Source organism: Aquarana catesbeiana, linkage group LG09 (assembly GCF_042186555.1).
Source record: "Aquarana catesbeiana isolate 2022-GZ linkage group LG09, ASM4218655v1, whole genome shotgun sequence".
Taxonomy (NCBI): Eukaryota; Metazoa; Chordata; class Amphibia; order Anura; family Ranidae; genus Aquarana; species Aquarana catesbeiana.
The window spans coordinates 58,311,602-58,337,052 of record NC_133332.1 but is presented as its reverse complement, the minus strand read 5'-3'; the positions used below and the strand labels follow the sequence as shown (position 1 = coordinate 58,337,052).

General features: G+C 44.9%; 1 protein-coding gene across 4 annotated transcripts in view; it reads left to right on the top strand.

Annotated features, from left to right (window-relative positions):
• LOC141107684 (cytochrome P450 2G1-like) overlaps window positions 1-23,198 on the top strand; it is a 59,823-nt gene extending 36,625 nt beyond the window's left edge. The window contains exons 4-11 of one of the 4 annotated variants that reach the window (XM_073598586.1): window positions 11,487-11,567; window positions 13,659-13,819; window positions 14,995-15,171; window positions 18,198-18,339; window positions 18,422-18,502; window positions 20,882-21,069; window positions 21,947-22,088; window positions 22,517-23,198. In XM_073598586.1, coding sequence (XP_073454687.1) covers window positions 11,487-11,567; window positions 13,659-13,819; window positions 14,995-15,171; window positions 18,198-18,339; window positions 18,422-18,502; window positions 20,882-21,069; window positions 21,947-22,088; window positions 22,517-22,698 — 1,154 coding nt within the window. In that variant the 3' untranslated portion in view covers window positions 22,699-23,198. The remainder of the gene's footprint in view (window positions 1-11,486; window positions 11,568-13,658; window positions 13,820-14,994; window positions 15,172-18,197; window positions 18,340-18,421; window positions 18,503-20,881; window positions 21,070-21,946; window positions 22,089-22,516) is intronic. The other 3 variants (XM_073598588.1, XM_073598587.1, XM_073598589.1) reach the window with 3 other exon arrangements.
• Window positions 23,199-25,451: the final 2,253 nt, after the last annotated feature.

Genomic DNA, 25,451 nt, shown 5'->3' with positions numbered 1-25,451 from the left:
GGCCGTGGGGCACGCTTGTCCAGCTGGCCATGTTGAGCCACAACATGCAGAAGAGTTGGTAGAGTGGATGACAAAGCCGTCCTCATCCTCCTCATCCTCTGTCACCCAGGCTAAGAAGTTTGGCTGCCAATGCAGCTGCCAAAGCGGCCTATTCCATCGGCTCAATGGCATCAGTCACTCCTTCCCTAGCCCCACCATCATGTCCTGAGGAGTCCCCAGAACTGGTCGACCACAGTGTCAGGTACATGTTGCAGGAGGATGCGCAGCGTTTTGAAGGCTGCGATGATGGTACCCAGGTTGAGGATGAAGGCAGTAACGTGAGCCCAGAGAGAGGGGGTGCCCAAGAAGGACAAGAAACTGGCAGTCATGTTCCCCCAGCTGCAGCATGTTGCCAGGTTTGCTCCAGTGGCGAGGTGGGAGGGGATGATGAGGTCACTGACTCTATGTGGGTGCCTGATAGAAGAGAGGAGGAGGAGGCACATCTCCAACGAGGCAGGATGCCCTCCAGGGGCCAGCTTAAGGACAGCCAACTGACTGCATCACACCGCAGAGCTCCGCATGTGCAGGGCGCTGCTGACTGCGCGTTTTTTCAAAAGTTCTTTGGTGTGGGCCTTTTTTGAGACGTGTGCAGCAGATCACACCGTTGCTGTTTGCAACATATGTCTGAAGCGTATCAAGCGTGGCCGAAACAGCAGCCGCTTGGGCACCACATGCTTGACCAGACATATGTCGAGCTTCCATGCAGTCCGTTGGCAACAGTACTTAAAAGACCCACACCAAAGAACAAGGAGGACCTCTCCTTACTCCTCATCAGCTGGGATCTCCAACCCCACTATACCTTCAGTCCTCTCAGAGACCTGCACTGAGAGGAATGAAGGTGTAGAATTAGGTGTCCCAAGCACTTGTGGGCAATCTGCTACGGTACACCTAAATCCAATTGTAGCAGGCAAATTTCCCTACCCTAGTTGCTAAACCGGCGAAAGAAATTCGGTCCCAGCCATCCACATGCTCAGAGGCTGAATGCTAGTTGGGCTAAATTGCTAGCACTCCAACTGCTGCCTTTTCAGCTGGTAGACTCTGCCCCCTTTCAAGAATTTGTGGAATGTGCGGTACCTCAGTGGCAGGTTTCCAAATGCCTTTTTTTTTCTCTGAAGGCCATTCCTGCTCTCTACTGGCATGTGGAAGGCAATGTCTTGGTCTCGTTAGACAGGGCGGTCAGCGGTAAGGTGCATATTACCGCTGACTCATGGTCCAGCAGGCATGGACAGGGATGTTACCTTTCTTTCACGGCGCACCCTGCTGGTAGCTGGAAAGGATGCAGGACAGGGTGCAGTAATGTTGGAGGTTGTTCCGCCACCATGCCTCCAAAATGCTGGTAGTGGTGATTCTGCCACACCTCTCTCCTCCACCCCCTCCTCTTCTTCTACCTCTATGGCCTCTTCCTGTGCAGATTTGTCCTCAGAACCAGCGATGCTCCATAGGAGTTCTAGGAGCTACGCAAGCTCTCAGGCAAAAAGATGCCATGCGGTGCTTGAGTTGGTCTGCTTAGGGGACAGGAGCCACACTGGGGCAGAAATTCTGGCAGCTCTGCAGGGGCAGGTTCAGAGGTGGTTGACACCATGCCAGCTTCAGCCAGGAATAGTGGTTTGTGACAATGGCATCAACCTCCTCTCCGCCCTCCGACAGGGATACTTGAACCATGTTCCCTGTTTGGCTCACGTCCTTAATTTGGTGGTGCAGTGGTTCTTGTGCAGGTACCCGGGCTTACAGGATCTCCTGAGGCAGGCCAGGAAAGTCTGTGGACATTTCCTCCAGTTATATAATGCCAGTGCTCAACTGGCTGACCTTCAAAAGGAATACAACCTGCCCAAGAACCGCCTGACCATTGCGTTCAGACAATTTTTTAGTCCACAGCCCCAAGGTCTGATCGGTTCCAGCAACCATCGCCAGAGTCTGATTTACATGGTGCAGGAATACCTTGGGGCAAGATCAGATTTTCCAACCGAAAATCCACTGGGTTACTGGGTCTTGAGGATGGATCACTGGCCAGAGCTTGCACAGTATGCAATTGAGCTACTGGCCTATCCTGCATCCAGCGTTCTTTCATAACGCACATACAGTGCTGCTGGAGGCTTTGTAACCGATCACAGAGTGCGCCTGTCCACAGACTCGGTTGATTGGCTCACCTTCATAAAAATATAAAATGGGGCTAATTTGTTAGGGACTTTAAATGAAGACATGACCTGGTAAGGTCAATTAATTCCATCCCTTGGGACTTTGAGTGAAGTTGTGACCCGGTAAGGTCACACATTTCCATCCCTATTGTAGTCAAAAAGGGGGGAGGGCTAGAGGGGTGGGACTTTAAATGAGGCATGTGGTTGCAAAAGAATAAAATTGGTGAACATAATTGGAATTTATTAATTGCCATAAAGTACAATTGGAATACATCATGTAAAAATACATAAACATAATGGAATGATACAAGGGATAATACAGTACATCTTAATTATAATTAGAATATCACATGATATGGCAAACAATAGCCTCCAGAGTGCACCAATAACACATATTCGGCTAAGTATATAAAAAAAGGTAATGCCTGCAAAAACCTCTGGCCTCGTTGATCCAGAAACATGGTATTAAATGTTAGCTTGTACGATAATATATATATATATTCATCAGAAACATAGTATATGGCAGCTCTCTGCGTTTCGTGGCAGGAGGGCCACTCGGCAGGAGCAAGCACTTGATGTAACTATGGGTAAGAAAATTTATATAAGGTTAAAAGGTATGAGAAATACAGAAATTGACAGGGGTAGGATTAGGAACCCCCATACCAATTGTGGCTTAACTCACTCAGGTTCATGTGGTGGTGATGCGGTGCCGGGTAGCGCAAGCCATCCGAAAGTACTCTCAACCAGGAGCTGGGGTGGGTATCCCAGCAGGGGCGCCCAACAGGCATCAATCAGGGCAGGCATAGATCCAGGAGGCAACCTGAGTGTGAAATGAATGGGAAGGTGAACCAGGGTGTTCACAATGGGAGGTGGTAACGTGCACAGGTGGATAGAAGGATCCGTGATGAGGAATAGATTGAGTGATAAAATTTGCAGCCAATTTTGCAACCACGTGCCTCATTTAAAGTCCCACCCCCCTCACCCTCCCCCTTCTTGACCTTCATAAAAATGAATGAGTCTTGGATCACGAGCTACCAAGCACCTGATGCTGATGTAACCGATTAATTTTTTTATGAATGCGAGATCCCTTGAAAACTGCCTATACTGATGCTGAGTGACTATCCTGTTATGCTGAGTGACTATCCTATTCCTCCTCAATGTTCATGTTGAGAGCTTCTAAGAACATTTTTGGTTCTGGGCACCAGCACCAGTGCCTAAAGCCCAATTTTTCTGCCCCTGTTTAACAAGGGGCATGTAATTACAATTTTTGCTGTAATATTTTGCAGCAGGGCATGTTCCTGCGCTCAACTAGAGTATCTGTGAGGGGTTGCAGTGTTGTGGCACCAGTGCCTAAAGCCCAATTTTTCTGCCCCTGTTTACTCGGGGCGTGTAATTACAATTTTTGCTGTAATATTTCGCAGCAGGGCTCGTTCCTGCGCTCAACTAGAGTATCTGTGAGGGGTTGTAGTGTTGTGGCACCAGCACCAGTGGCTAAGGCACAATTTTTCTACCTCTGTTTAACAGGAGCGTGTAATTACAATTTTGATCTAATATTTCACAGTAGGGCCCGTTCCTGCACCCACCAAGAGTAACTGTGAGGGCTTACAGTGATGTGGCACCACCACCACCGCCAACGGCACAATTTTTCTGCCTCTGTTCAACGGTGGCATGTAATTACAATTCTTGATATAATATTTCACAGCAGGGCCCGTTCCAGCGCCCACCAAGAGTAACTGTGAGGGCTTACAGTGTTCTGGTACCACCAACACCTAAGGCCCAAATTTCTGCAGAGTATATAGGGCAAGCCGTATAGTATATACAGGCGGTCGCCTACTTTCAAACATCCGACTTACAAATGACTCCTACTTACAAATGGAGGTAGACAACAGGAAGTGAAAAGAAATCTACCCCTAGGAAGGGAAATTCTCTCCTGTAAGAGTTAATATGGGAAAAAGGTATCTCCACTGATGCTTTATTATCACCAATCCTTGTTTTTAAACCCCCAAATTTTCAAAATCCAATTGTCATTGGGACAGAAAGTGAGGTGAAATCTTCAGAACAGGGGCACAGACAGCAAAACAAATTTTACAGGGGTGATGATAACCTATGTTATCCAAAAAGCTTAAAAATAGATTTTTTGGCTGGAGCTACACTTACAAAATGTACCTGTTCCAAATTACAAACAGATTCAACTTAAGAACAAACCTACAGTCCCTATCTTGTTTGTAACCCGGGGACCGCCTGTATACTGCTGTTCAGAGTATATAGGGCCTGGGGGCCCCATGCCTTTTCTTCTTTAATTTGTTTGTGGGGGTTCCCTTCAATATCTATACAAGACCCAAAGGGCCTGGTAATGGGCTGGGGGGTTACCCATGCCGTTTTTCTCAATAGTTTTCATCCATATTGCCAGGACCCGACATTACATTACAGCCGCAAACAGTTTTAAATGACTTTTATTCCTTTAGAAATGTAATTTTGTGCAGGGACTGTTCTAAACACGGGAAATACGCGCCACTTTACAGGTATACTATAGACACCCCCCAGGTACGATATTTAAAGGAATATTTCACTTTTATTTTTTCACTTTAAGCATCATTAAAATCACTGCTCCTGAAAAACTTTCTTTTGCATTGATACATGCATGATCCCCAAACTCTTTTTTAGGACAATAACTTGCATATTAGACTTTAAAATTCGCACTTTTGATTTCACATGTTCAAGTCCCATAGACTTTAACGGTGTTCGAATGTTCGCGCAAACTTTCGGTCCGTTCGCATGTTCTGGATCCAAACCGAACTAGGGGGTGTTTGGCTCATCCCTAATGTTCGGTATTTGCCGAACGGGTGAACATCGGGCTCATCCCTATTTGTCATGTTTACCGTTATTACCGAAAGTTAAAGAAATTCCCACATTTTGGGTTTCTCACCAGATCAATTCTGGAGATCCTAGTGACAACCAGGGATTTCCTCACTTTGGAGTGATTTCCTCTTATTTCCTGTTTTGGGTATGAGACAGGAAGGGAAATCTCCCCAATGGGAACCAGATGGCAAAAAAACTGACAGGTTAAACCTCTCCCTCACTCATTCCAAAATGAAAAAAAAAAACTTTTTCCTTTACTTTAGGCAATAGTTAAATACATTAGTGAACTACATACAGTATATGGACAGTGGAAGAACAGCAACAGACCAATAGGGTCATCTCTCTGCTATCTCCTTCTGTCCATGTGGGCGGGAACAGGAATAGGGTACCCAAGGCAAGGAAGCAGTACACGCACATTCCACAAAGAGTTAATAGTTATTGTATTTAGAAGAATGCAGGTTAACAAGTGGCAAGGACGCTTGCAGTACACGGTTGTTGGCACTAGTATTGTCACTAATGGCAACAGGCACAGTAACACTTGCAGCAACAGGCACAGTAATGCCGTGTACACACAATCGGACATTCCGACAACAAAATCCATGGATTTTTTCGGACGGATGTTGGCTCATACTTGTCTTGCATACACACGGTCACACAAAACTTGTCGTAAATTTCCGAACGTCCAGAACGCGGTGACGTACAACACGTACGACGGCACTAGAAAAGGGAAGTTTATTTAGCCAGTGCGCTAACCCTTTGGGCCCCTTCTGCTAATCTCGTGTTAGTAGAAGTTTGGTGAGAGACGATTTGCGCTTTTCAGCCTCGTGCTTTTCAGATCGTTACTGCTCTTCAGTTTGTGCTTGTGGGTTCGTATCTGGTTTTCAGTGCGTATTTTATAGTATGTAATTGATTTTGCAGTGCGTTCTTGTCTGCTCGTTTCTGAATTTCAGCTTGCTTTTCTCAGGCCTTTCTGTTTTTCAGTGCATTCTGTTAGTTCGTTCTGACTAGCTGACCGTTTTGAAGCCACGTTGCGCTTACGTACTGGTCGTAGAGTTCGTGCTGTGCAGGGGCTTGGTGTTGGGGTTCTTATTACTTTGACCCAAGCCCAGTCCATGAACAGGGCGGGGAGGAGTTCATGGACCATAAATTGGTTGCTCCAGCGTGACCAATTCTAGCACATGCCTTTGTTGTGGGAGATCCAGGAGAATAATCCTGATGATTTCAGGAATCCTCTCCGGATGATGGACCCCGTTTTTCACTGTCTGTTAGCTTTGCTGTCCCCTTATATTACCAAGAAGGACACTTGCATGCGGCAAGCCATCACTCCCGAACAGAGGCTAGTCATCACGTTGCAGTACTTGGCAACAGGGAGAAGTCTGCAGGACATCAAGTTCTCGACAGGCATCTCCCCCCCGGTTCTGGGGATCATTATTCCAGAGACCTGTTCTGCCATCATTCAGCTCCTGCAGAAAGACTATATTAAGGTAAGATTTCTCCTTTAACATCACATTATATGTATTTAATTTTTGCTAATGTATTGTATTTTTTTCATCATTCCCTAATTACCATGTAATATGCTGTGAATGCTCCCTTTGTCCTCATGCATGCTGGAATTTTTTAAAGTTCCTTTTTTGTCCTTCATGAATATTTGCCTTCACTAACCTCCACAGCATGCTATCCTGGGCCCATACACACCTAGCCTAGTCACTTAACAATGTATTTTGTCAGTGTTCTTAAATTCATGCAGAGTGCCTGAGGCTTTTTTGGGGGGGTCCCAAACTCATTTGGAATCCTCCCTCCCCTCAACCGCTAAGTCAACCGATACCAATCCTCTATCTGCTGACTTTGCCCAACCCATACACACTATACCTACCTCTTTTGTGGTCATATTTATGGATGAATTCACCAAAGCATGTAGTCCAGGGGCCTGCCTGATAACTTTCAAATGGTACTGTTTAAAGTTTTGTTCTCTTATTATCTTGATAGTTAATTGCAGAATGAAAAAATGTGCTTCAATTTGTACAGTGTGTATTCATATTTTTTTATTATGACACTTCTTGCCTGTTCAGTAGGCTGCCAATAGTATAAGTAAGGAGGGGCTGGCCAAAGTTAAACACATTATTTATGCATCCAGCTCTCATGGAAGTGGAGAGGGTTACCTGTCCAAAACTTCCCCCCTCCTATATTTTTTACAATGGGCCATCAGAGAGGGTGAGGAATCTGATAAGTGTACTTTATATATCTGTCTTTAAATACTCCTTCAAATAAATGTTATACTGATGTTGGCCAAGAATGTTTGTGTTTAATCTGCTTGCAATGTTTATGTGCAAAATTACTAATTTTTTTTTTTCTTGTTTGACTCCACAGTTTCCTTCAACGCCACAGGAATGGCAGACTGTGGCATCCTAGCTTGCCCAGTGGTAGGACTTTCCTAACTGCGGAGGGGCAAGAGATGGGAAACACGTCCACATCGTACCACCCCCAACTTGGGATCATACTATTATAATTACAAGGGAATTAATAGTATAGTGTTGTTGGCGGTGGTGTTGGCGACTTACGAGTTTCTGTATGTGGACGTGGGGAAAAATGGCCGGATGTTGGATGGTGGAGCCATTGCCCAGACAAAGTTTTACAGACGGCTCCAGAATGGCAGCTTGGGCTTGCAACTTCCGGAAGACAATGTGGCAGGACTCCCGTTTGTCTTCATCGTGGATGAAGCTTTTGCGCTGGGGGGACCATCTTCTGCAGCCATTCCCGATGAGGACCCTCACCCTGGACCAGGGTTTTTTTAATTACCGGCTGGCCAGAGCCAGAGGAGTGGTTGAAAATGCCTTTGGAATAATGTCCAGCCGGTTCCACCTATTTCTGACAGCGATACATATGGCGGAATATAAACTGAATCATATTGTCCTTGCCTGTTGCATTCTCCACAATTTCCTACAAAAAAATGCAATAAACTATGTGGCCTCAGTTGGGACTGAGGCTGGTGTTCCAAATCCAACTACCTTGACCACACTTGAACCTGGCCGTCATGGCTTGCCCCCCAAAGAGCCCCATGAAGTTAGACAGAAGTATTTTGAATACTTTGCGGGTAGGGGGGGCATTGATATGCCAGACAATGTGTGAAACTTTTCTCAAATAAATATTTTTAGTATAAACCGAACTCATATTTCATTTGATTTACTGCTTGTGTTTCTTTTTATGGCCATTTTCTTCAATAGTGCAAACATAATTTATTTGATACATGAGGTGACAATCTCTTCTTCTGCGAAATATTATGTTGTGGGTCTGCTACACACACACCTTGTTTTTGTTGTTAATGTATGTAATGCATTAATGATAAAAAGATTCATCATTTTCAGCACCATGAATGAATTTTGGGGAGTCACGAAAATGGCATGATTGTGGCAAATTATAAAACACTGTGGGAGTTATTTGCTAAAAAATCCACTTTGCACTCCAAGTGCTCTGCAAAAGTACACTTAAAAGTGCACTTGTAGTGCAAAGTGAATTTGCCTTAGGAAATAACCCCCATTGTCACTGTAAACAACAACTTACTCCAAAAACAGCTATTGAGCATTGAAAGAAGAAGCCACACATTGTTGAGTCTTAAAATGTTTACTCTGTGCACATTCACATGTCCATTAGAAAAGGGTTTTTGAACAAAGCAACATATTTTAGGAGTAACATTTTTGGTATAGACAGTACAAATAGCCTTTTTGTGTTAAATAGGCATGTTTAAAACCATAAAACAATACCCAACTCAGAAACTTACAAAGTTCAACTTTGAAAAAATGAAGGCAAGATCAGACATTAGTATGTCCAAACTGAAAGCCAAATTTTGAAGATGCACACAAATTGAGAGTCAAAATGGGGGATTCCCTCCTGATCCCATGCCTAATGTCAACATATGCTAGCTCACATCATGGGGGATCAATGGACGTGTTTTGGGGGTGGAACCCCTTCCTCTCAGCTACTTTAGTTGCGAGGAAGGGGTTGCACCCACCAAACGCGTACATTAATATCCCGTGATGGCAGATAGCACATGTTGACACACTGTGCATCTTCAAAATTTGGCTTTCAAGATACTTAAAAAATTGGTGAAAAATATAAAAAAAATGAAGACTTTAGGTGTTTTTTAGATTCGGCCTAAAACATCATTGATGTTTTTGAGTCTTTTTTCAACATCATTAATGTCTTCCTTGATCTCCTGTAAATCACGCTTGCAGACTGTGATCTCCCCAATAAGGATCTGTGCACTTGCACTTGTGAAATTAGGTTCTTCTTCCACAACATCCACATCACCTTAAATTTTTTAAAAAACACCACGTATTACAAATATGCAGGCATACATCTTTTACCTGAAGCTGTGGTCTCACACACTCACCTGTTGTGGTCACAATTTTGCCAACTTCACACAACACACAACTTCTGGTTGTGTTGGTGGTATTTCCCCTTCTTTAGGAGGTTGTGGGGCCCTGGTGTCCCCAGATGTCCCGAGTTTTTTCTCCCCCATGTGATTAAAAAAAAGGTATACTTAGCACACAGATATTTGAGTCCAGAAATAGGAATATGAAACATTGCTTGGAAGTGTCATACAATTGTCTTTTTGGGCAGAGTTCCAAGCTGAAGACATTTTATTATCCCTTTGGATAATAAAATAGTAGTTATATTATACTTACCTTCTTGTACAATTTTCACACATGGAGACACCCTAGTATCCACCGTAGCACCTGTGTGGGGCACCCTAAAAAGTTTCTTCTGATGTCCCACACTAGTGCTCCTGCGTCCAGATGTGTAAACAGCTGCTGAGTGTCCTCTTCTTACACTGAATCAAGTTTACATTTCGTTCTAGTTACAAACCCATCTAGACAACAATGTACTAAACTTATTATAATCCAAATAGGCCTGAACAAAAGTAGTTAACCTGCATCTGCTAAAAACATCGTATTAGTGGGCGAACTAACGATGTTTACTATGAACGATTACTGTGCCCACGAACCTGAAAGTTGCCATTTTAAACTGTACAACAGTAAAGAAAAGCACATGGAGCAGCATGCAAGTAATAATAATAATAGGAACACACGACAACAACTTACTTTTTTGAAGAACTTTCTTTATCCTTCTGTACTGATCATGCTCCCTCAATTTCAGTTCTGACCAGCGTTTCCTCAGTTGATCCTTGGATCGCCGTACCCCAAAATTCCAGAGCAGACTCTTTACAACTTTAGTCATGATCTTGGCCTTTCTCACATTTGGGTTTGGGTAAGGTCCATGCTTCCTATCATAGTCGGCCCTCTTCAAGATGTCCACCATCTCCACCATCTCTACAAAGGACATATTTGAGGCCTTAAATCTCCTCCGGGATCGGGACGTTCCTGGCTCCGGGCTTTCGTCGTTGCTGCTCTCCTCTGCATGCACTTGCTCTTTCTCCGCCATGTGCTCTCCCCACTGCGCAGAAAGAGAAGGGGTGGGGAATAGACTAGAAAGAAGGTCAGGGGCGGGTGGAGTTTCACGCATGCGCAGTGTATATAAAGCGTAACACGCGTGCGTCGTACGTACGATCTGTGAGCAGAGGAAGGAATATCGGAAGTGCTGATCGTTAGAACAAAGTTACAATTTGAACTTGGGGCATCGGTGGTCTATACTGCTTGTAGATTTAGGCCTATATTGGGACAAGATTAGGAGAGTTTAGCCTGACATTAGGGTTTGTCTTGTGTTATGTCTTGCAGAGAAAATGGATGGCTTCAATGACCACAACTTCCTCCCCATATTCATAAAGTACAGGGAGCTGCCCTGTCTGTGGCAGGTGAAACATCCACATTATAATCACAAACAAAAGAGGCAGGCAGCGCTGGAGAAATTGCTGGAGTTGGTGAAGCCGGTGGTCCCCACAGCAAACATCACCTATTTAAAAGCCAAAATTGGTGGCCTGAGGAGCACTTATAATAGGGAGCGTAATAAGGTCCAGGACTCCATGAGATCAGGAGTAGCAGCAGATGCCATTTATGTCCCCAGGCTGTGGTACTATGACAGACTGCGTTTTCTGACAGACCAGACTGAAGTCAGGCAATCCCTCTCAACGCTTCCTTCCACTCTTCCTTCCACGCTTCCTTCCACCCCAGCTGAGGCTTCCAACGTCGAACCTGGGCCTTCCAGCCAGGAAGAAGTGGAGGAGCCCGACTTGAGTCAGGTATAGCATTGTTCAACATATTTCTGGTCGTAAAATAAATGATGTTAACTAGATGTTATTATTGATCACTAATTGCTGATTTAATAAAGTGTTTTACATATCAATAGACAGTAGTGGCCAAAAATGTTTGGGACAAGAAGGAAAAATGCAGGGGTCAGAATGATAGTCTTTTCTATTTGTTAGCATGCAACAGTCATGAGCTGAAAATTGTGTGTGATTGATGACAAAAAACAAAAACTATGTTCTTTTTTCATACACAGGAAAGCCTCATCCAGGAGGAGAGCATGGAATGTGGCAGCCAGGAGGAGGCTGTGGAATGTGGCAATCAGGAGGTGGCGGGGGTAAGTGGCAGCCAGGAGGTGGCTGGGACCAGTAGTAGCCTGAGAGAATCCCAGGTCCCTCCCCTCCGCCCTACAACCAAAAGGCCTAGGAAGGGGAGTAATGTGCAAGAGGCAGCGCTTGGGCTGATTCGGGAAGCTAAGGCGGCTCTCAGAGCCACCCTCACTCTTCAAGAGGCCTTTACCTGCATGACTGTCAGCAAAATGCAGGAAATGGAGGAGGGCCAACACCTCTTGTGTGAGGAAATTATGTATATGACCCTAAAAAAGGGGTTGAGGGGCCAAAACACAACAAAAACACACCTGTGTGAGTTGGACCATCCTCCTCTTCATCTGCATTAAAAGATTAAAAAAATCGCAGTGTGACGAATGTGCTATCTCCATTACAAACGCTAGTTTTACAAGACCAAGCGTTTCCATCTCATACTTGATTCTGAGCATGCGTGGAACTTTGTTCGATCAGAAATTACGAGAACGGATTTTATTGTCGGAAAATTTGAGATCCAGATCTAAAATTTTGTGTCATGGAAATTCCGATAGAAAATGTCCAATGGAGCCTACACATGGTCGGAATTTCCAACAACAAGCTCCCATCGAACATTTTCCATCGGAAAATCCAACCGTGTGTACAGGGAATAACAGTCCCTAGTAGGGTGCTGGTACAGTCCTTAGTGCCGGCTTGGACACCATATCACAGCTATGCAGTGGCATATCTTTAGGTATAATAGGCTGTCTTGAGGCATGTACAGTGGTATCCCTACACTTGCCCTCCTTGCACTGGAACCTTTCCCTAACACTGAATCTCTCTCTCTGACAGAGCAGGTTCCTGTCCGTACTCTGACCACTCAGAGAATGCATGCATACCCCGTCTGGGTCCCCTATTTAAAAGGGCTGCCGCCAGCCAAGATGGCCGTGGAAGGTCACTGGGGATTGCAGCGTCCAATAGGAAAGCTGCTCTCCATATCACTTCTATGGAGGCTGCAAAAGAACATTATTCCCCCCAAGTTTTCACTCAATCCACACATCACAAGTCATTCAGGAGCACCACATGTTATTTCCAAGGTCACAAGAATGCCAGGCATAGCAGTAAAAAACACAGTTTATTTATCCAAATGGTATAGTCAGTATATTGCACATAAAAGGTTAAAAAGTATTGCCAGCTTGCCAAATTGGAACAAAGCAATCATATACCCTCATGCAGCAGAGTCAGGGGTGTATCCAGGCTTGGTCTCATGGTATGGGAACTAATCCAGGATTTCACCTCTGTGACTGCTAAGGATCAGAGAGAATTCCAGTGTCTGCCAAGGCTTGGACCGCAGATAACTGTGAACCGGAGGTGACACCGGTGGTAACCCGGATATAACATCACAGGCTCGTGGAAACACTCCAAGGGAAAACCTTGGAATGGCAAATTGCTGGACAGCTTGGCAGCAATCAATCACAAGTAGATGGAATGAAAAGAAAAGGTAGTTGTCTTGACTACAAGTTTCAAGGGGTTTAAAGGGATGAGGTGGCAACCCTACATCAGATAAGTCCTCCTTCCCTCCCTTGTCCACAAGACTTCCTCAGGTTGCTGGCTAGTTAAAAAGGGCTGCAAAGCCTCAGAAGAAGAGACTGTGCTATGAAAACTGTGCTATGAAAACTCTTGGGATGATGAACTGAAAGACTGTATGCTGTGTGAGAAGCACCTTGAGGGTTCACCCATCAGTTGTTGAGGCTGAGCAAAGGCCTACTGCGTGGACTCTGAGGTACTTGCAGAATTAAGCAGGAGTTTGCTTTCCTTTTACTGCTAAAATGAAGTTGTACTTTCTGTTAATTGGTTACATGAAAATAACCATGGGACCAGTAATCCCTCATACTGACTGTATTATATGGTGCCGTTCTCAGACTACAGAGGTCATGCATTAACTTGTGCAGTGGCATTCTGCATGCCTCATGTTTGAACACAAACAGAAACTTCTGACACTGGAATGTGAAGATTTATTCTGCTATAGATGGTGCATACAGGGATACAAATGGTACCATGAAGCTTCAGGGTCAATGCACATGCTTCTCTGACCTGATAATGTAACAAGAAAGCTTTGTTTTATTCAGGACACCCTTTGAACCCTTCAGCAATGTTTATGGACGCTTTTTCCAATATTCTCTGTTCCATCTTGTTTGGAGATCGTTATGACTACACAGACAGGAGATTTAAAAAACTTCTTTTTATCACAGAAGAAATATTCCGACTTACCAGCTCTACCTGGGGTCAGGTAAATAGTCATTAAAGTGGACCTTTTAGTAATTTTACGTATCTGATGGATAAAATGTCACAATAAAGAGAAGCAATGCAATAAAATATATAGTAAAAAAAACGCTTAACTTTTTATCAATAATAGGCAGATATTATTCTCCAGCAAGTGCCTAGGTGTAGATGATGTCACATGTCATGTAACATTACAACTTTGTACAGTATTATACAAAGAAAAAGCTGCATAACAATGATGTCATGCAAAACTTTAATCAGCCAGCACACTTTAGTGCATGCATGGTCCTGTCCCCAGGACCACTCCCCTGACATGTTTAGTACAATGGGCTTAATCATGATCCTCTATCTTCAGGCCTATGTGTGAAGGAGTGCCTGACTTCAAGCATCTGACTCCAGCATATTGAGGGAATACCTGGAGGGTTAGAGCAGTGCATTGTTGTTTGACACTACAAATTATAAGTTTGTGGCCAGTCCCAAGGTATGAGGCAACAGCAGGGGGTTGATCTATGTGAGACAGTTGTTAACACAAATGAGAACTGTAAATACTTCAGGATTTATATGATTGTGTCCTACCTGAAAGTTTTTGATTTTTAAAAAATCTTTTTTACAGGAGTTTTTGCGCACATTTCAGGCTTGAGTGTTTTGTTTTTTTTGTTTTGTTTTTTTGCCAATGGATAGCTAGGTACTAGCCAAGGAAGTGCAAGAAAAATGTGCATTATGCAGTTTTAAGGTGCTCCTATTGAAATCTATTGGGGCTAAAATGCAGAACTCAAACAACATTGTGTATTTTTTAAGCAACTGGCATTAAGCTTCAAGTGACATTTTGTTCAGATGTGATTGGGCACCATTGAAAATAATGGAAATCCAAGTGTTGAGCATTGAAATGCTTTAAATCACTTTTTAAATTGCTCAGATGTGAATGGAGCCCTGGAACTTAACTAGGTGGTGGAAAACACTAAACTTATGAACTGTATATATTTGATTCTCAAAAGAAACTATAATGCTCAAAATAAAAACAATTCACTATAAGAACTCATGCAACCAGTTCCTCTGATGAGGACTGGGCTTAGGACCCCTGCAATAAACGACCATTGAGCTCCCCACAAATGCACTGTGCACTACCAGTTAGCTGCATGAAGTGGGTTGTGGTCCATTAATACATATGTTATGCTCATGCAGGTCCAGACCATTCTTCCAACACTAATGAGCTACATTCCGGGACCTCACCACAAGGCAGTCTCATTTTCAGAAGAAATGGTCGAATTTGTTGCTGAAATCGTGAAATCCTGCCAGCAGACCTTGGATCTCAGCAAGCCAAAACATTTTGTAGACTGCTTCCTGATAAAGATAGAAAAGGTATCAAATATCTACAATGCTCAAATAATCAGGATGTTATTTAAAAGAAACCGTGCATCTTGGTATAAAGTGCAGCAAACTACATTCATTCTTGTAGAGAAGTGGTCTCCAAACTGTGGCCCGAGGGCTGGATGTGGCCATTTGCTCGCCTTTATCTGGCTCTCGAGGCACTATTTCACCAATTGACACCAATTAGGGGGTACCATTTTTGCTACTGACACCATCAATGGGGAACTATTTCTCCTATTAAATGCAATGATGGGACACTGATGCCAGGGCATTTTCTACACCCACTAGCAACCGTCTGCCCCCCCCCCTAAAGCCCAAAGAACAGTAAATTGACCATTTGCGTACAAATTTGGAAACACCTGCTGTAGAGTATTCATGAATAGGGATGAGCCGAACACCCCCCTGTTCGCTTTGCACCAGAACATGCGAAAAGACAAAAAATTTGCTCGAACACGCGAACACCGTTAAAGTCTATGGGACTCGAACGTGAATAATCAAAAGTGCTAATTTTAAAACAGTTGTTTTTTCGGGAGCAGTGATTTTAATAATGCTTAAAGTGAAACAATAAAAGTGTAATATTCCTTTAAATTTCATACCTGGGGGGTGTCTATAGTATGCCTGTGAAGAGGCGCATGTTTCCCGTGTTTAGAACAGTCTAACAGCAAAATTACATTTCTAAAGGAATAAAAGTTATTTAAAACTACTATTACAGTTATAATGAATTGTCGGTCCGGCAATACACATAAAAGTTTATTGATAAAAACAGCATGGGATTCCCTCACAGGGGAACCCCGAACCAAAATTAAGAAAAAAAAATGCGTGGGGGTCCCCCGAAATTCCATACCAGGCCCTTCAGGTCTGGTATGGATATTAAGGGGAACCCCGTGCCAAAATTTTAAAAAAAAAATGGCGTGGGGGTCCCCCTCAAAATCCATACCAGACCCTTCAGATCTGGGTATGGATTTTAAGGGGAACCCCGTGCCAAAATTAAAAAAAAAATGGCATGGGGTCCCCCTAAAAATCCATACCAGACCCTTATCTGAGCACGCAACCTGGCTGGCCACAGGAAAAGAGGGGGGGACGAGAGAGCGCCCTCTCCTTGAACCATACCAGGCCACATGACCTCAACATTGGGAGGGTGCTTTGGGGTTGATGGGGACAAGGGCCTCATCCCCACAACCCTTGCCCGGTGGTTGTGGAGGTCTAATGGGCGGGGGGCTTATCGGAATCTAGAAGCCCCCTTTAACAAGGGGACCCCCAGATCCCGCTCCCCCCTGTGTGAAATGGTAATGGGGTACAAACGTACCCCTACCATTTCATTAAAAAAGTGTCAAAAATGTTAAAAATGACAAGAGACAGTTTTTGACAATTCCTTTATTTAATGTCTTCTTCTTTCCATCTTCTTCGGGTCTTCTTCCTTCTTTCTTCCTTCTTCCTTTGGTTTCTTCCTCCATCTTCTTCTTCCTCTGGTTCTTCCTCCGATCCTCTGCTTCTTGCTCTGGTGTTCTCGTCCGACATCTTCCTCCACGGCGTCTTCTTCCCCGCTTTGTTCTTCGGCCGCTCCGCATCCATGGGAGGCTCCCACTGTGTGACGCTTCTCTTCTTCTGACACTTCTTATATAATGGAGGGCAGGGCCACCCGGTGACCCCGCCAACCTCTGACACACGGGGACTTGACAGAAACTTCCCTATGGCTTTCCCCATGATGTCAGAGGGGGGCGAGGTCACCCGTTACGTAACCGGGTGACCCCACTCCCTCTGACGTCACGGGGAAAGCCGTAGAGAAGTCCCCGTCAAGTCCCCGTGCCTCCGTTATATAAGAAGTGTCAGAAGAAGAGAAGCATCACACAGAAGGAGCCTCCCATGGATGCGGAGTGGCCCAAGAATGAATCGGGGAAGAAGACGCTGCGGAGGTACAAAATTTAAAGGAATATTACACTTTTATTATTTCACTTTAAGCATTATTAAAATCACTGCTCCCGAAAAAACTGCCATTTTTAAAACTTCTTTTTGCATTCATACATGTTCCCTGGGGCAGGACCCAGGTCCCCAAACACTTTTTATAACAATACCATGCATATAAGCCTTTAAAATTAGCACTTTTGATTTCTCCCATACACTTTTAAAGGGTGTTCCGCGGCTTTCAAATTTGCTGCGAACACCCCAAATTGTTCACTGTTCGGTGAACTGGCGAACAGCTGATGTTTGAGTTGAACATGAGTTCGACTCGAACTCGAAGCTCATCCCTATTCATGACCCATGTACTCTAAATCTCATACTCCACTAGAATAGCTTAACCTCCACTCTTGGAACATAGCATTCAAGGCACAGTGGCAGTGTCTCCTGATAGCCCCACCAAAAATATATACTTACCAAATCACCATCCCTCACTTCCTATATGCTCAACTGAGGCCATTATTCTGTTGGTTTAATGGAAGAGTGCTTCCAGGTATTGATCTCCCCAGTGGCAAATCCCTACGTCTAAACAATGTCACATAGGGGTAGCTGTGACATCCAACTGGGTAAGCTCTGATGTCATCCGACATGGATGCTTTTTCAGGGTGGACTGCTGTCATGGGGAGGACAGTGATGGGGCATAGATGGGTATGTATAGCTTGTGAGATGGTGGACTATTAGGAGATACTGTCACTTTGCCCTGAATGGGCAGGTGACAGTGTCTCGTAAAGTTATTTTGCTATCTCCTGGCCTAAAGGGCTCTAAGGGCTGACACGAAAGAGGGTGGTAGCCATTTGAGAAACTAAAGTCAATTTTAGGAAACTTCTAGTGCTTTTACTGAACTTATACAGAACAGTATTCAAACACTTTTTGCCAAAGAATAGATAATCCCCAGAGTCTATGGTATATAAAACTGACACTTTTTTTAGCCTTTTCACTTGTTGTCAACGGAATTATTCCTGGTACCTTAAAATTCTGTTGACTCCTATCTATGTTAGATGGATTAAGCCTTGACCGGTAAATTACTCTCCAATGGTAAAGTGTAACTTTTGTCTCCATAGGAGAAGGATGACCCCAATACAGAGTTTACTATGAAAAATCTCCTGTATACAATCCACAACCTATTTGTTGCAGCAACTGAGACTTTGAGCATCAGTCTGCAGCATACACTGCTTAGCCTCTTAGTGTATCCTGAAATAGAAGGTAAGTAAGTGAAGGAATTTAAAAGTTGCAAACACTTCAGACAGCTGTTAAAGGGTCAATCCACTCCAAATTTATATCTCAGCTTTTCACAGATGCTGGACCGGTAAACTGTCTGACCGTTTCGTACATCTCTATTGGGGAGATTGCTGTGCTGAGTTCAAGGGTCTGTATACCTGCAGACAATGGCTTCATTTTTTTGAAAATTGATGTTATTGAAAACGCAACAGGAGTAGCTGGAACACCTAAACACATGCAGAAATATTCAAAATTTAGATGTGGAGAGGTATGGAATTGAGAGAGTATGGTTCAAACACATGGTTAGGAAAATATTAAACAGGCTCTAGAAACAGCACAGCATTGTGATATTTACAGACTATCTAACCTAGAGTTGCCTGAAACTCTAAATGACCCTGTGCGTTGCCCATCCTGGGAAAAGTAAACTAAACTCAAGAACAGAAATTTAATATATTTCAGCTTACCAGTCCTTAGATTTGGCAGATGCCTTGGTTTTATATTTTCAGGCTGAGCACAATTTCTACATATCCTGTGAAAGATCTTGTATCTTTGTCAGGGCCTTTTTCTCAGAGAATAGGTGCAGGAAATCAACCCCCCCCCCAAACAACCCTAGGAGTACGCTATGCACAGACTACAGAGTTCTGTAGTGTGCTATGTACAGAGTGTAAGGTTCAGGAGTGTGCTAAGTACAGAGTGAACAGTTCAGGAGTGCGCTACATAGAGAGTGCAGAGTTCAGGAGTGCACTGTGTACAGAGTGATGGGTTTAGGAATTTGCTAAGTAAAGAGTGCAGGTTAAGGAGTGTGCTAAATACAGAGTTTAAGAGTTTGCTATGTACAGAGCGCAGAGTTCAGGAGGGCCTTGTGTACTGAATGCAGGGTTCAGGAGTGCGCTATGTACAGAGTGCAGAGTCCAGAAGTATGCTAAATATAGAGTGAGAAGTTCAGGAGTGCACTACATACAGAGTGTAGGAATCAGTAGTGTGCTCTGTACAGAGTGTAGGTTTCAGGAGTGTGCTACATACAGAGTGCAGGAATCAGTAGTGTGCTATGTAGAGAGTGTAGGTTTCAGGAGTGTGCTACATACAGAGTTCAGGGTTCAGGAGTGCACTATGTGCAGAGTGCAGGAGTCAAGAGTGTGCTGCACACAGAGTGCAGTGTTCAGTAGTGCGCTATGCACGGGGTGCAAAGTTCAGGAGCACTCTTCTACAGCTCCTTACTCTGCATCCCCTATCCACATCTTACACCCACCCCTCCTCAGCTCTGACCTCTACACACACACATCTACTCCACTGCCCTCATATTTTCCCACCCTTTAAAGTTTCACCATCTTCCACATTTGTTACTGTATTAGCTGAGCCACCCAGTCAGCTCTAGTACCTCCCTGCACACTGTAAGGGCTTGGCACCAGGTACCAGAAGGGGATCACTCCCCCCCCACCCATGACCACATTGCACCTTGGAAACCTACATCTCCCTTGTCCCTGTGTTGAGTGCAGAGCAGGAAGGGATCTGTGGGAGTCGCTGGGAGAGGTAAGCTGTTATTCTAAACAGAAAAGCCGGGTTTCTGTGTTTAGAAGGGACAGTGGTGAGCAGGGAGCAGAGGACCAGACCTGGAGGTGATGGAGGTGACCTTTTACATTTTTAGGACATGATCTAATAAAGAAGCTGTTTTATTCTTGGAGTGCCACCAGAGCGGAAGTTCACCTTCCCCCTCCTCTCCCTGCAGCCTCTTGGGATATGTCACAGGTCCCAAGAGACTGCGGGAACATCCACTGCATACGCAGTGGGCATCCGTATGTAAAGCCACAAACATTCACAGTTGGTTGCCTGCAGTTATGATGCCAGCATCAGCACCGAAGAACAGTGAAGGAACCCAATCAGGAGAGTATGGCAGTTTTTTAAAAGTCAGCATCTATGGTTTTTGTAGTTGATGACTTTTAATTTTCACACTGAGGACTGAAGAACCACTTTGTGCTTAGTTATATGTTAAAGTTATACTAAAGTCTTGTGTTTTTTAATTTAAAAATAACAAACATGTTATACTTACCTGCTCTGTGCAGTGGTTTTGCACAGAGAAGCCCAAATCCTCCTCTACAAGGCTTTTGGCCCCTCCCTTCTGTTGAGCAAGAAGCTTGCTGTGGGGGCACCTGTGTTGAGCCGCAGCTCCCTGTGTCCATTCAGACACGGAGCCCCTTTCTCTCCTCATTGGCTCACTGACTTTGATTGACAGCAGCGGGAGCCAATGGCTTCACTCTGCTGTCTCAGTCAAAGAGGAGGGGAGTCCCGGACAGCCGAGTCTCTCATGCAACATTGCTGGATCGAGATGGGCTCAAGTAAGTATTAAGGGGGGCTAAGGGGGGCTGCTGCACACAGAAGGTTTTTTATCTTAATGCATAAAATGCATAAAAAAAAATAACCTGCCTTTTTAACTTACCCCTACCCAGCAATATAGAATTATTTTTTGTTTGCTGTCACAATACTTAATTAAGCTGTCAGCAGCAAGGAATGAAAGCCTTGGTTTTTCCAGATAAACTTCATGAAGAAATTGATCGGGTGATTGGACGAGACAGAATGGTAAACATGGAGGACAAGTTCAATATGCCATACACACAAGCTGTAATCCATGAGGTGCAGAGATTTTGTGACATTGTTCCCTTCAATGTGCCACATATGGTGACAAAAGACACAATGTTTAGAGGGTATCATATTCCCAAGGTAGGAAACACATTAAAAAATTAGTAGTGTGCATTATTATAGTACATGTATATGGTAAAACAGCAAATCTGTTAATCCAGGTTCTTTTTATTACCTCCTAAAATTATGACATGGACCATGAGACTTGGGTTTAAACAGCCATAGCAGCTTTTAAATTTACTAACAAAACAATAAATAATAAAAAACGATTTTGTCAATGCAACCGGGAAGGGGTTACAATCCTCTTTTTTTTTTAACATCCATTTAAAACTTGTACTCCTACCAAATTACAAAACTAATTTTGAGAGGTGGTGTGTAAGGAAAAAAAAACCTCACTCTTCAACTCCACTTTCTGGAATAAATATCCAATGACCCTTATAGGAACAGTCCTTGTGGCTTACCCCTACCCATATAACCTACAATCACCAATGCAGTAAGAGCTCTATGCTCCTCACAACAAGCTCACACCTTAACCCCTTTTTCTACCTATTTCTCCCCCGGGTCATGCAGACAGTCTATTTTGTTCTTCTCCAGGTACCACTTTAATTTTCCTTCCCCTAGCAGTATCTACTTATCTTACCTACACTCTCCCACCACACAGTTCAACAGTTGGGAGCAAATACAATACCTGGTATTTCTGGGTATGAAAGGAGAACATGACTCACTCTGTGATAGAGAGAGTAGAGAGATAGAAAAGAGTCCCCGGGCCTATGTAAGCTTTGGTTAGAGAAACTCACAAGGTTGAACAATGTGGCAGGGAAAGAGAGGAAAGTGACACTTTGAATGAAAAAAGAACCCTACCACATTTTTAAATAGAAACAATTGGAGTATACAGTTCCCAAACTTGGCCCTCTAATTTTGTAGACCCTTTAATTATTTTTTAATGTACTTTCTGCAGGGAACAGATGTCTACACTTTGCTCTGCATTGTCCATCGTGACTCCACACAGTTCTCTACTCCATACAAGTTCAATCCCAACCACTTCCTGGATGAAAACGGCCAATTCAAAAAGAATGAAGCTTTCATGGCTTTCTCCGTAGGTGGGTCAATCTATAAATATCCAGATGTTGTGATTATTGTCCTTTGGTATTAGTAAGCATATCATAAACAGTCTGATATTAATCAGAGACGCTACTAATTTGATCACTTGCAATGATCAACTAGTTTCTGATATCCTACCACCAATAATCAGATGTTTTAAATATCACACTGGGAGATTTTTAAAACTCTTTTAAGACTTGGTTGGGCAACATCCTAGTGGATCTGGCTGCCAAAGATGAATCTTACTAAGGTTAGTCTGTTAGACAGAAACTCTCATAGCTAGTCAGTGGTTACCACTCACATTTCTTATTAAACAGGGTACATTACAAATTTAGGAGTGACATAATCAGGTCTTGTCATGTAGCCCACAATGGAATGGAATATACACTATATGAACTCTAGAAACTGAAATTAAATATCTTTGTAGGAAAGAGGAGCTGCCCCGGAGAAGGAGTGGCCCGGATGGAACTGTTTATCTTCCTCACCACCATCTTGCAAAACTTCAAGTTGACCTCTCAGATTAAATTCTCTGAAGCTGATGTGGCTCCTAAGTTGAAAGGGTTCTTAAATGTCCCCATAAAGTATGAGCTGTCATTCATCCCTCGCTAGATCTAGTGGACTCTGGAATAAAGTAGCTCAGTCCCTGGCATAAACATTTATATTAAATGATAATATAACTTTTCTTTTAGCTAGTTGCTTAGTTATAATAATTCTTTTTTTTTTAGTTTTTTTTTAAATAAGAACTGCAGACAATTTTTTGAATAGAGTCAGTGTTTCATTGCTGTCAGTGTCCTTGATGGGGAGATCCCATCCTTCCTTCCTGTCCTGGTGGCCACCAAGGCATTGCTGTGAGTTTAAAGTGGAACCATAGGCAAAACAAAAAAATTTACATATGCCGCAGTCCATCACTAGCGTTAACACAACAATTTTGTTTTTTTGGGGCCCCCTATAATATAATTTTAACATCTGTTGAACCTGATGGTAGATCAATTATTTTTCCATATCCTTTATCAGGGGGATAAGGCTTTTTATCCTGCAGTTACTGTACATCGCACAGCAGTGTTGTCACTGTAGCCAAAGGGTAGTCTTATGCCGCGTACACACGGTCGGACTTTCCGGCATACTTGGTCCGGCGGACCAGAGTGTGCCGGACAATCCGCCCGTGTGTAGGCACCGGCGGACTTTTCCGGCGGACTTTTTCCCAAAAGCCCGCCGGACCTAGATTTGAAGAAAGTTCTAATGCCGCGTACACACGAGCGGACTTTACGGCGGACTTTGCCCGGCGGACTGGATTTCGTCAGACAATTCGATGTGTGTGGGCTCCAGCGGACTTTGTTTTCTCAAAAGTTGGACGGACTTAGATTTTAAACTTGTTTAAAATTTATCCGTTGAAATCGAGTCCGGTCGAAAAGTCCGCTCGTCTGTATGCTAGTTCGACGGACAAAAAGGCACGCTAGGGCAGCTATTGGCTACTGGCTATGAACTTCCTTGTTTTAGTCCGGTCGTACGTCATCACGTACGAATTCGACGGACTTTGGTGGATTGTGTGTAGGCAAGTCCGTTCATTCACAAAGTCCGTCGGAAAGTACGTCGAAAAATCCGCCGGGCAAAGTCCGCCGTAAAGTCCGACCGTGTGTACGCGGCATAAATCTTTCCGCCGGACTCAGTTTCGGGCGGAAAGTCCGCTCGTGTGTGTGCTGGTCCGACGGAAAGCCCGCTCGTGTGTAGGCTGGTCCGACGGACCAGATACAACACGAGGGCAGGGTATTGCATCTCACGCTCGCTGCAATAGGAAAAACAAATTTTCCTATTGCGGCGAGCGCGGGGCATACCAGGCCCTTAGGTCTGGTATGGATTATAAAGGGAAGCCCCTACGCCGAAAAAAACGGCGTGGGGTCCCCCCTAAAATCCATACCAGACCCCGATCCGAGCACGCAGCCTGGCCGGTCAGGAAAGGGGGTGGGGACGAGCGAGCGCCCCCCCCCTCCTGAACCGTACCAGGCCGCATGCCCTCAACATGGGGGTGGGTGCTTTGGGGGAGGGGGGCGCCCTGCGCCCCCCCCCCCAAAGCACCTTGTCCCCATGTTGATGAGGACAAGGGCCTCTTCCCGACAACCCTGGCCGTTGGTTGTCGGGGTCTGCGGGCGGGGGCTTATCGGAATCTGGGAGCCCCCTTTAATAAGGGGGCCCCCAGATCCCGGCCCCCCACCCTATGTAAATGAGCATGGGGTACATGGTACCCCTACCCATTTACCTAGGAAAAAAGTGTAAGTAATAAAACACACTACACAGGTTTTTAAAATATTTTATTAAACAGCTCCGGGGGGGGGGGGATCTTCCTCCGGCTTCGGGGGTCTTCTTCCGGCTTCGGGGGTCCCTCCGCTTCATCTTCTCCCGGCGTCCGGTTGGTTCTTCTCCCGGTGTTCCAGTTCTTCGGCCGGCTCCTCTGCTGTCTTCAGGTAGCTCTCTTGCCAGCAGAGGTCCGGACTTCTGGGCTTCTGGGCTTCTTCTCTTCTCTTCTCCAGATGTTGACACGACGCTCTCTCCGGCTGGACTGCTCTCCGAGGGCTGCGTTGTGACTTATATAGGCGGAGACCCCGCCCCCTTTTGATGTCACAGTCCCTGGGCATGCTGGGACTGTGACGTTTTAGGGGGCGTGGTCAACATCACCCAGTGACCACGCCCCCTAAAACGTCACAGTCCCAGCATGCCCAGGGACTGTGACATCAAAAGGGGGCGGGGTCTCCGCCTATATAAGTCACAACGCAGCCCTCGGAGAGCAGTCCAGCCGGAGAGAGCGTCGTGTCAACATCTGGAGAAGAGAAGAGAAGAAGCCCAGAAGCCCAGAAGCCCAGAAGTCCGGACCTCTGCTGGCAAGAGAGCTACCTGAAGACAGCAGAGGAGCCGGCCGAAGAACTGGAACACCGGGAGAAGAACCAACCGGACGCCGGGAGAAGATGAAGCGGAGGGACCCCCGAAGCCGGAAGAAGACCCCCGAAGCCGGAGGAAGATCCCCCCCCCCCCCCGGAGCTGTTTAATAAAATATTTTAAAAACCTGTGTAGTGTGTTTTATTACTTACACTTTTTTCCTAGGTAAATGGGTAGGGGTACCATGTACCCCATACTCATTTACATAGGGTGGGGGGCCGGGATCTGGGGGCCCCCTTATTAAAGGGGGCTCCCAGATTCCGATAAGCCCCCGCCCGCAGACCCCGACAACCAACGGCCAGGGTTGTCGGGAAGAGGCCCTTGTCCTCATCAACATGGGGACAAGGTGCTTTGGGGGGGGGGGCGCAGGGCGCCCCCCTCCCCCAAAGCACCCACCCCCATGTTGAGGGCATGCGGCCTGGTACGGTTCAGGA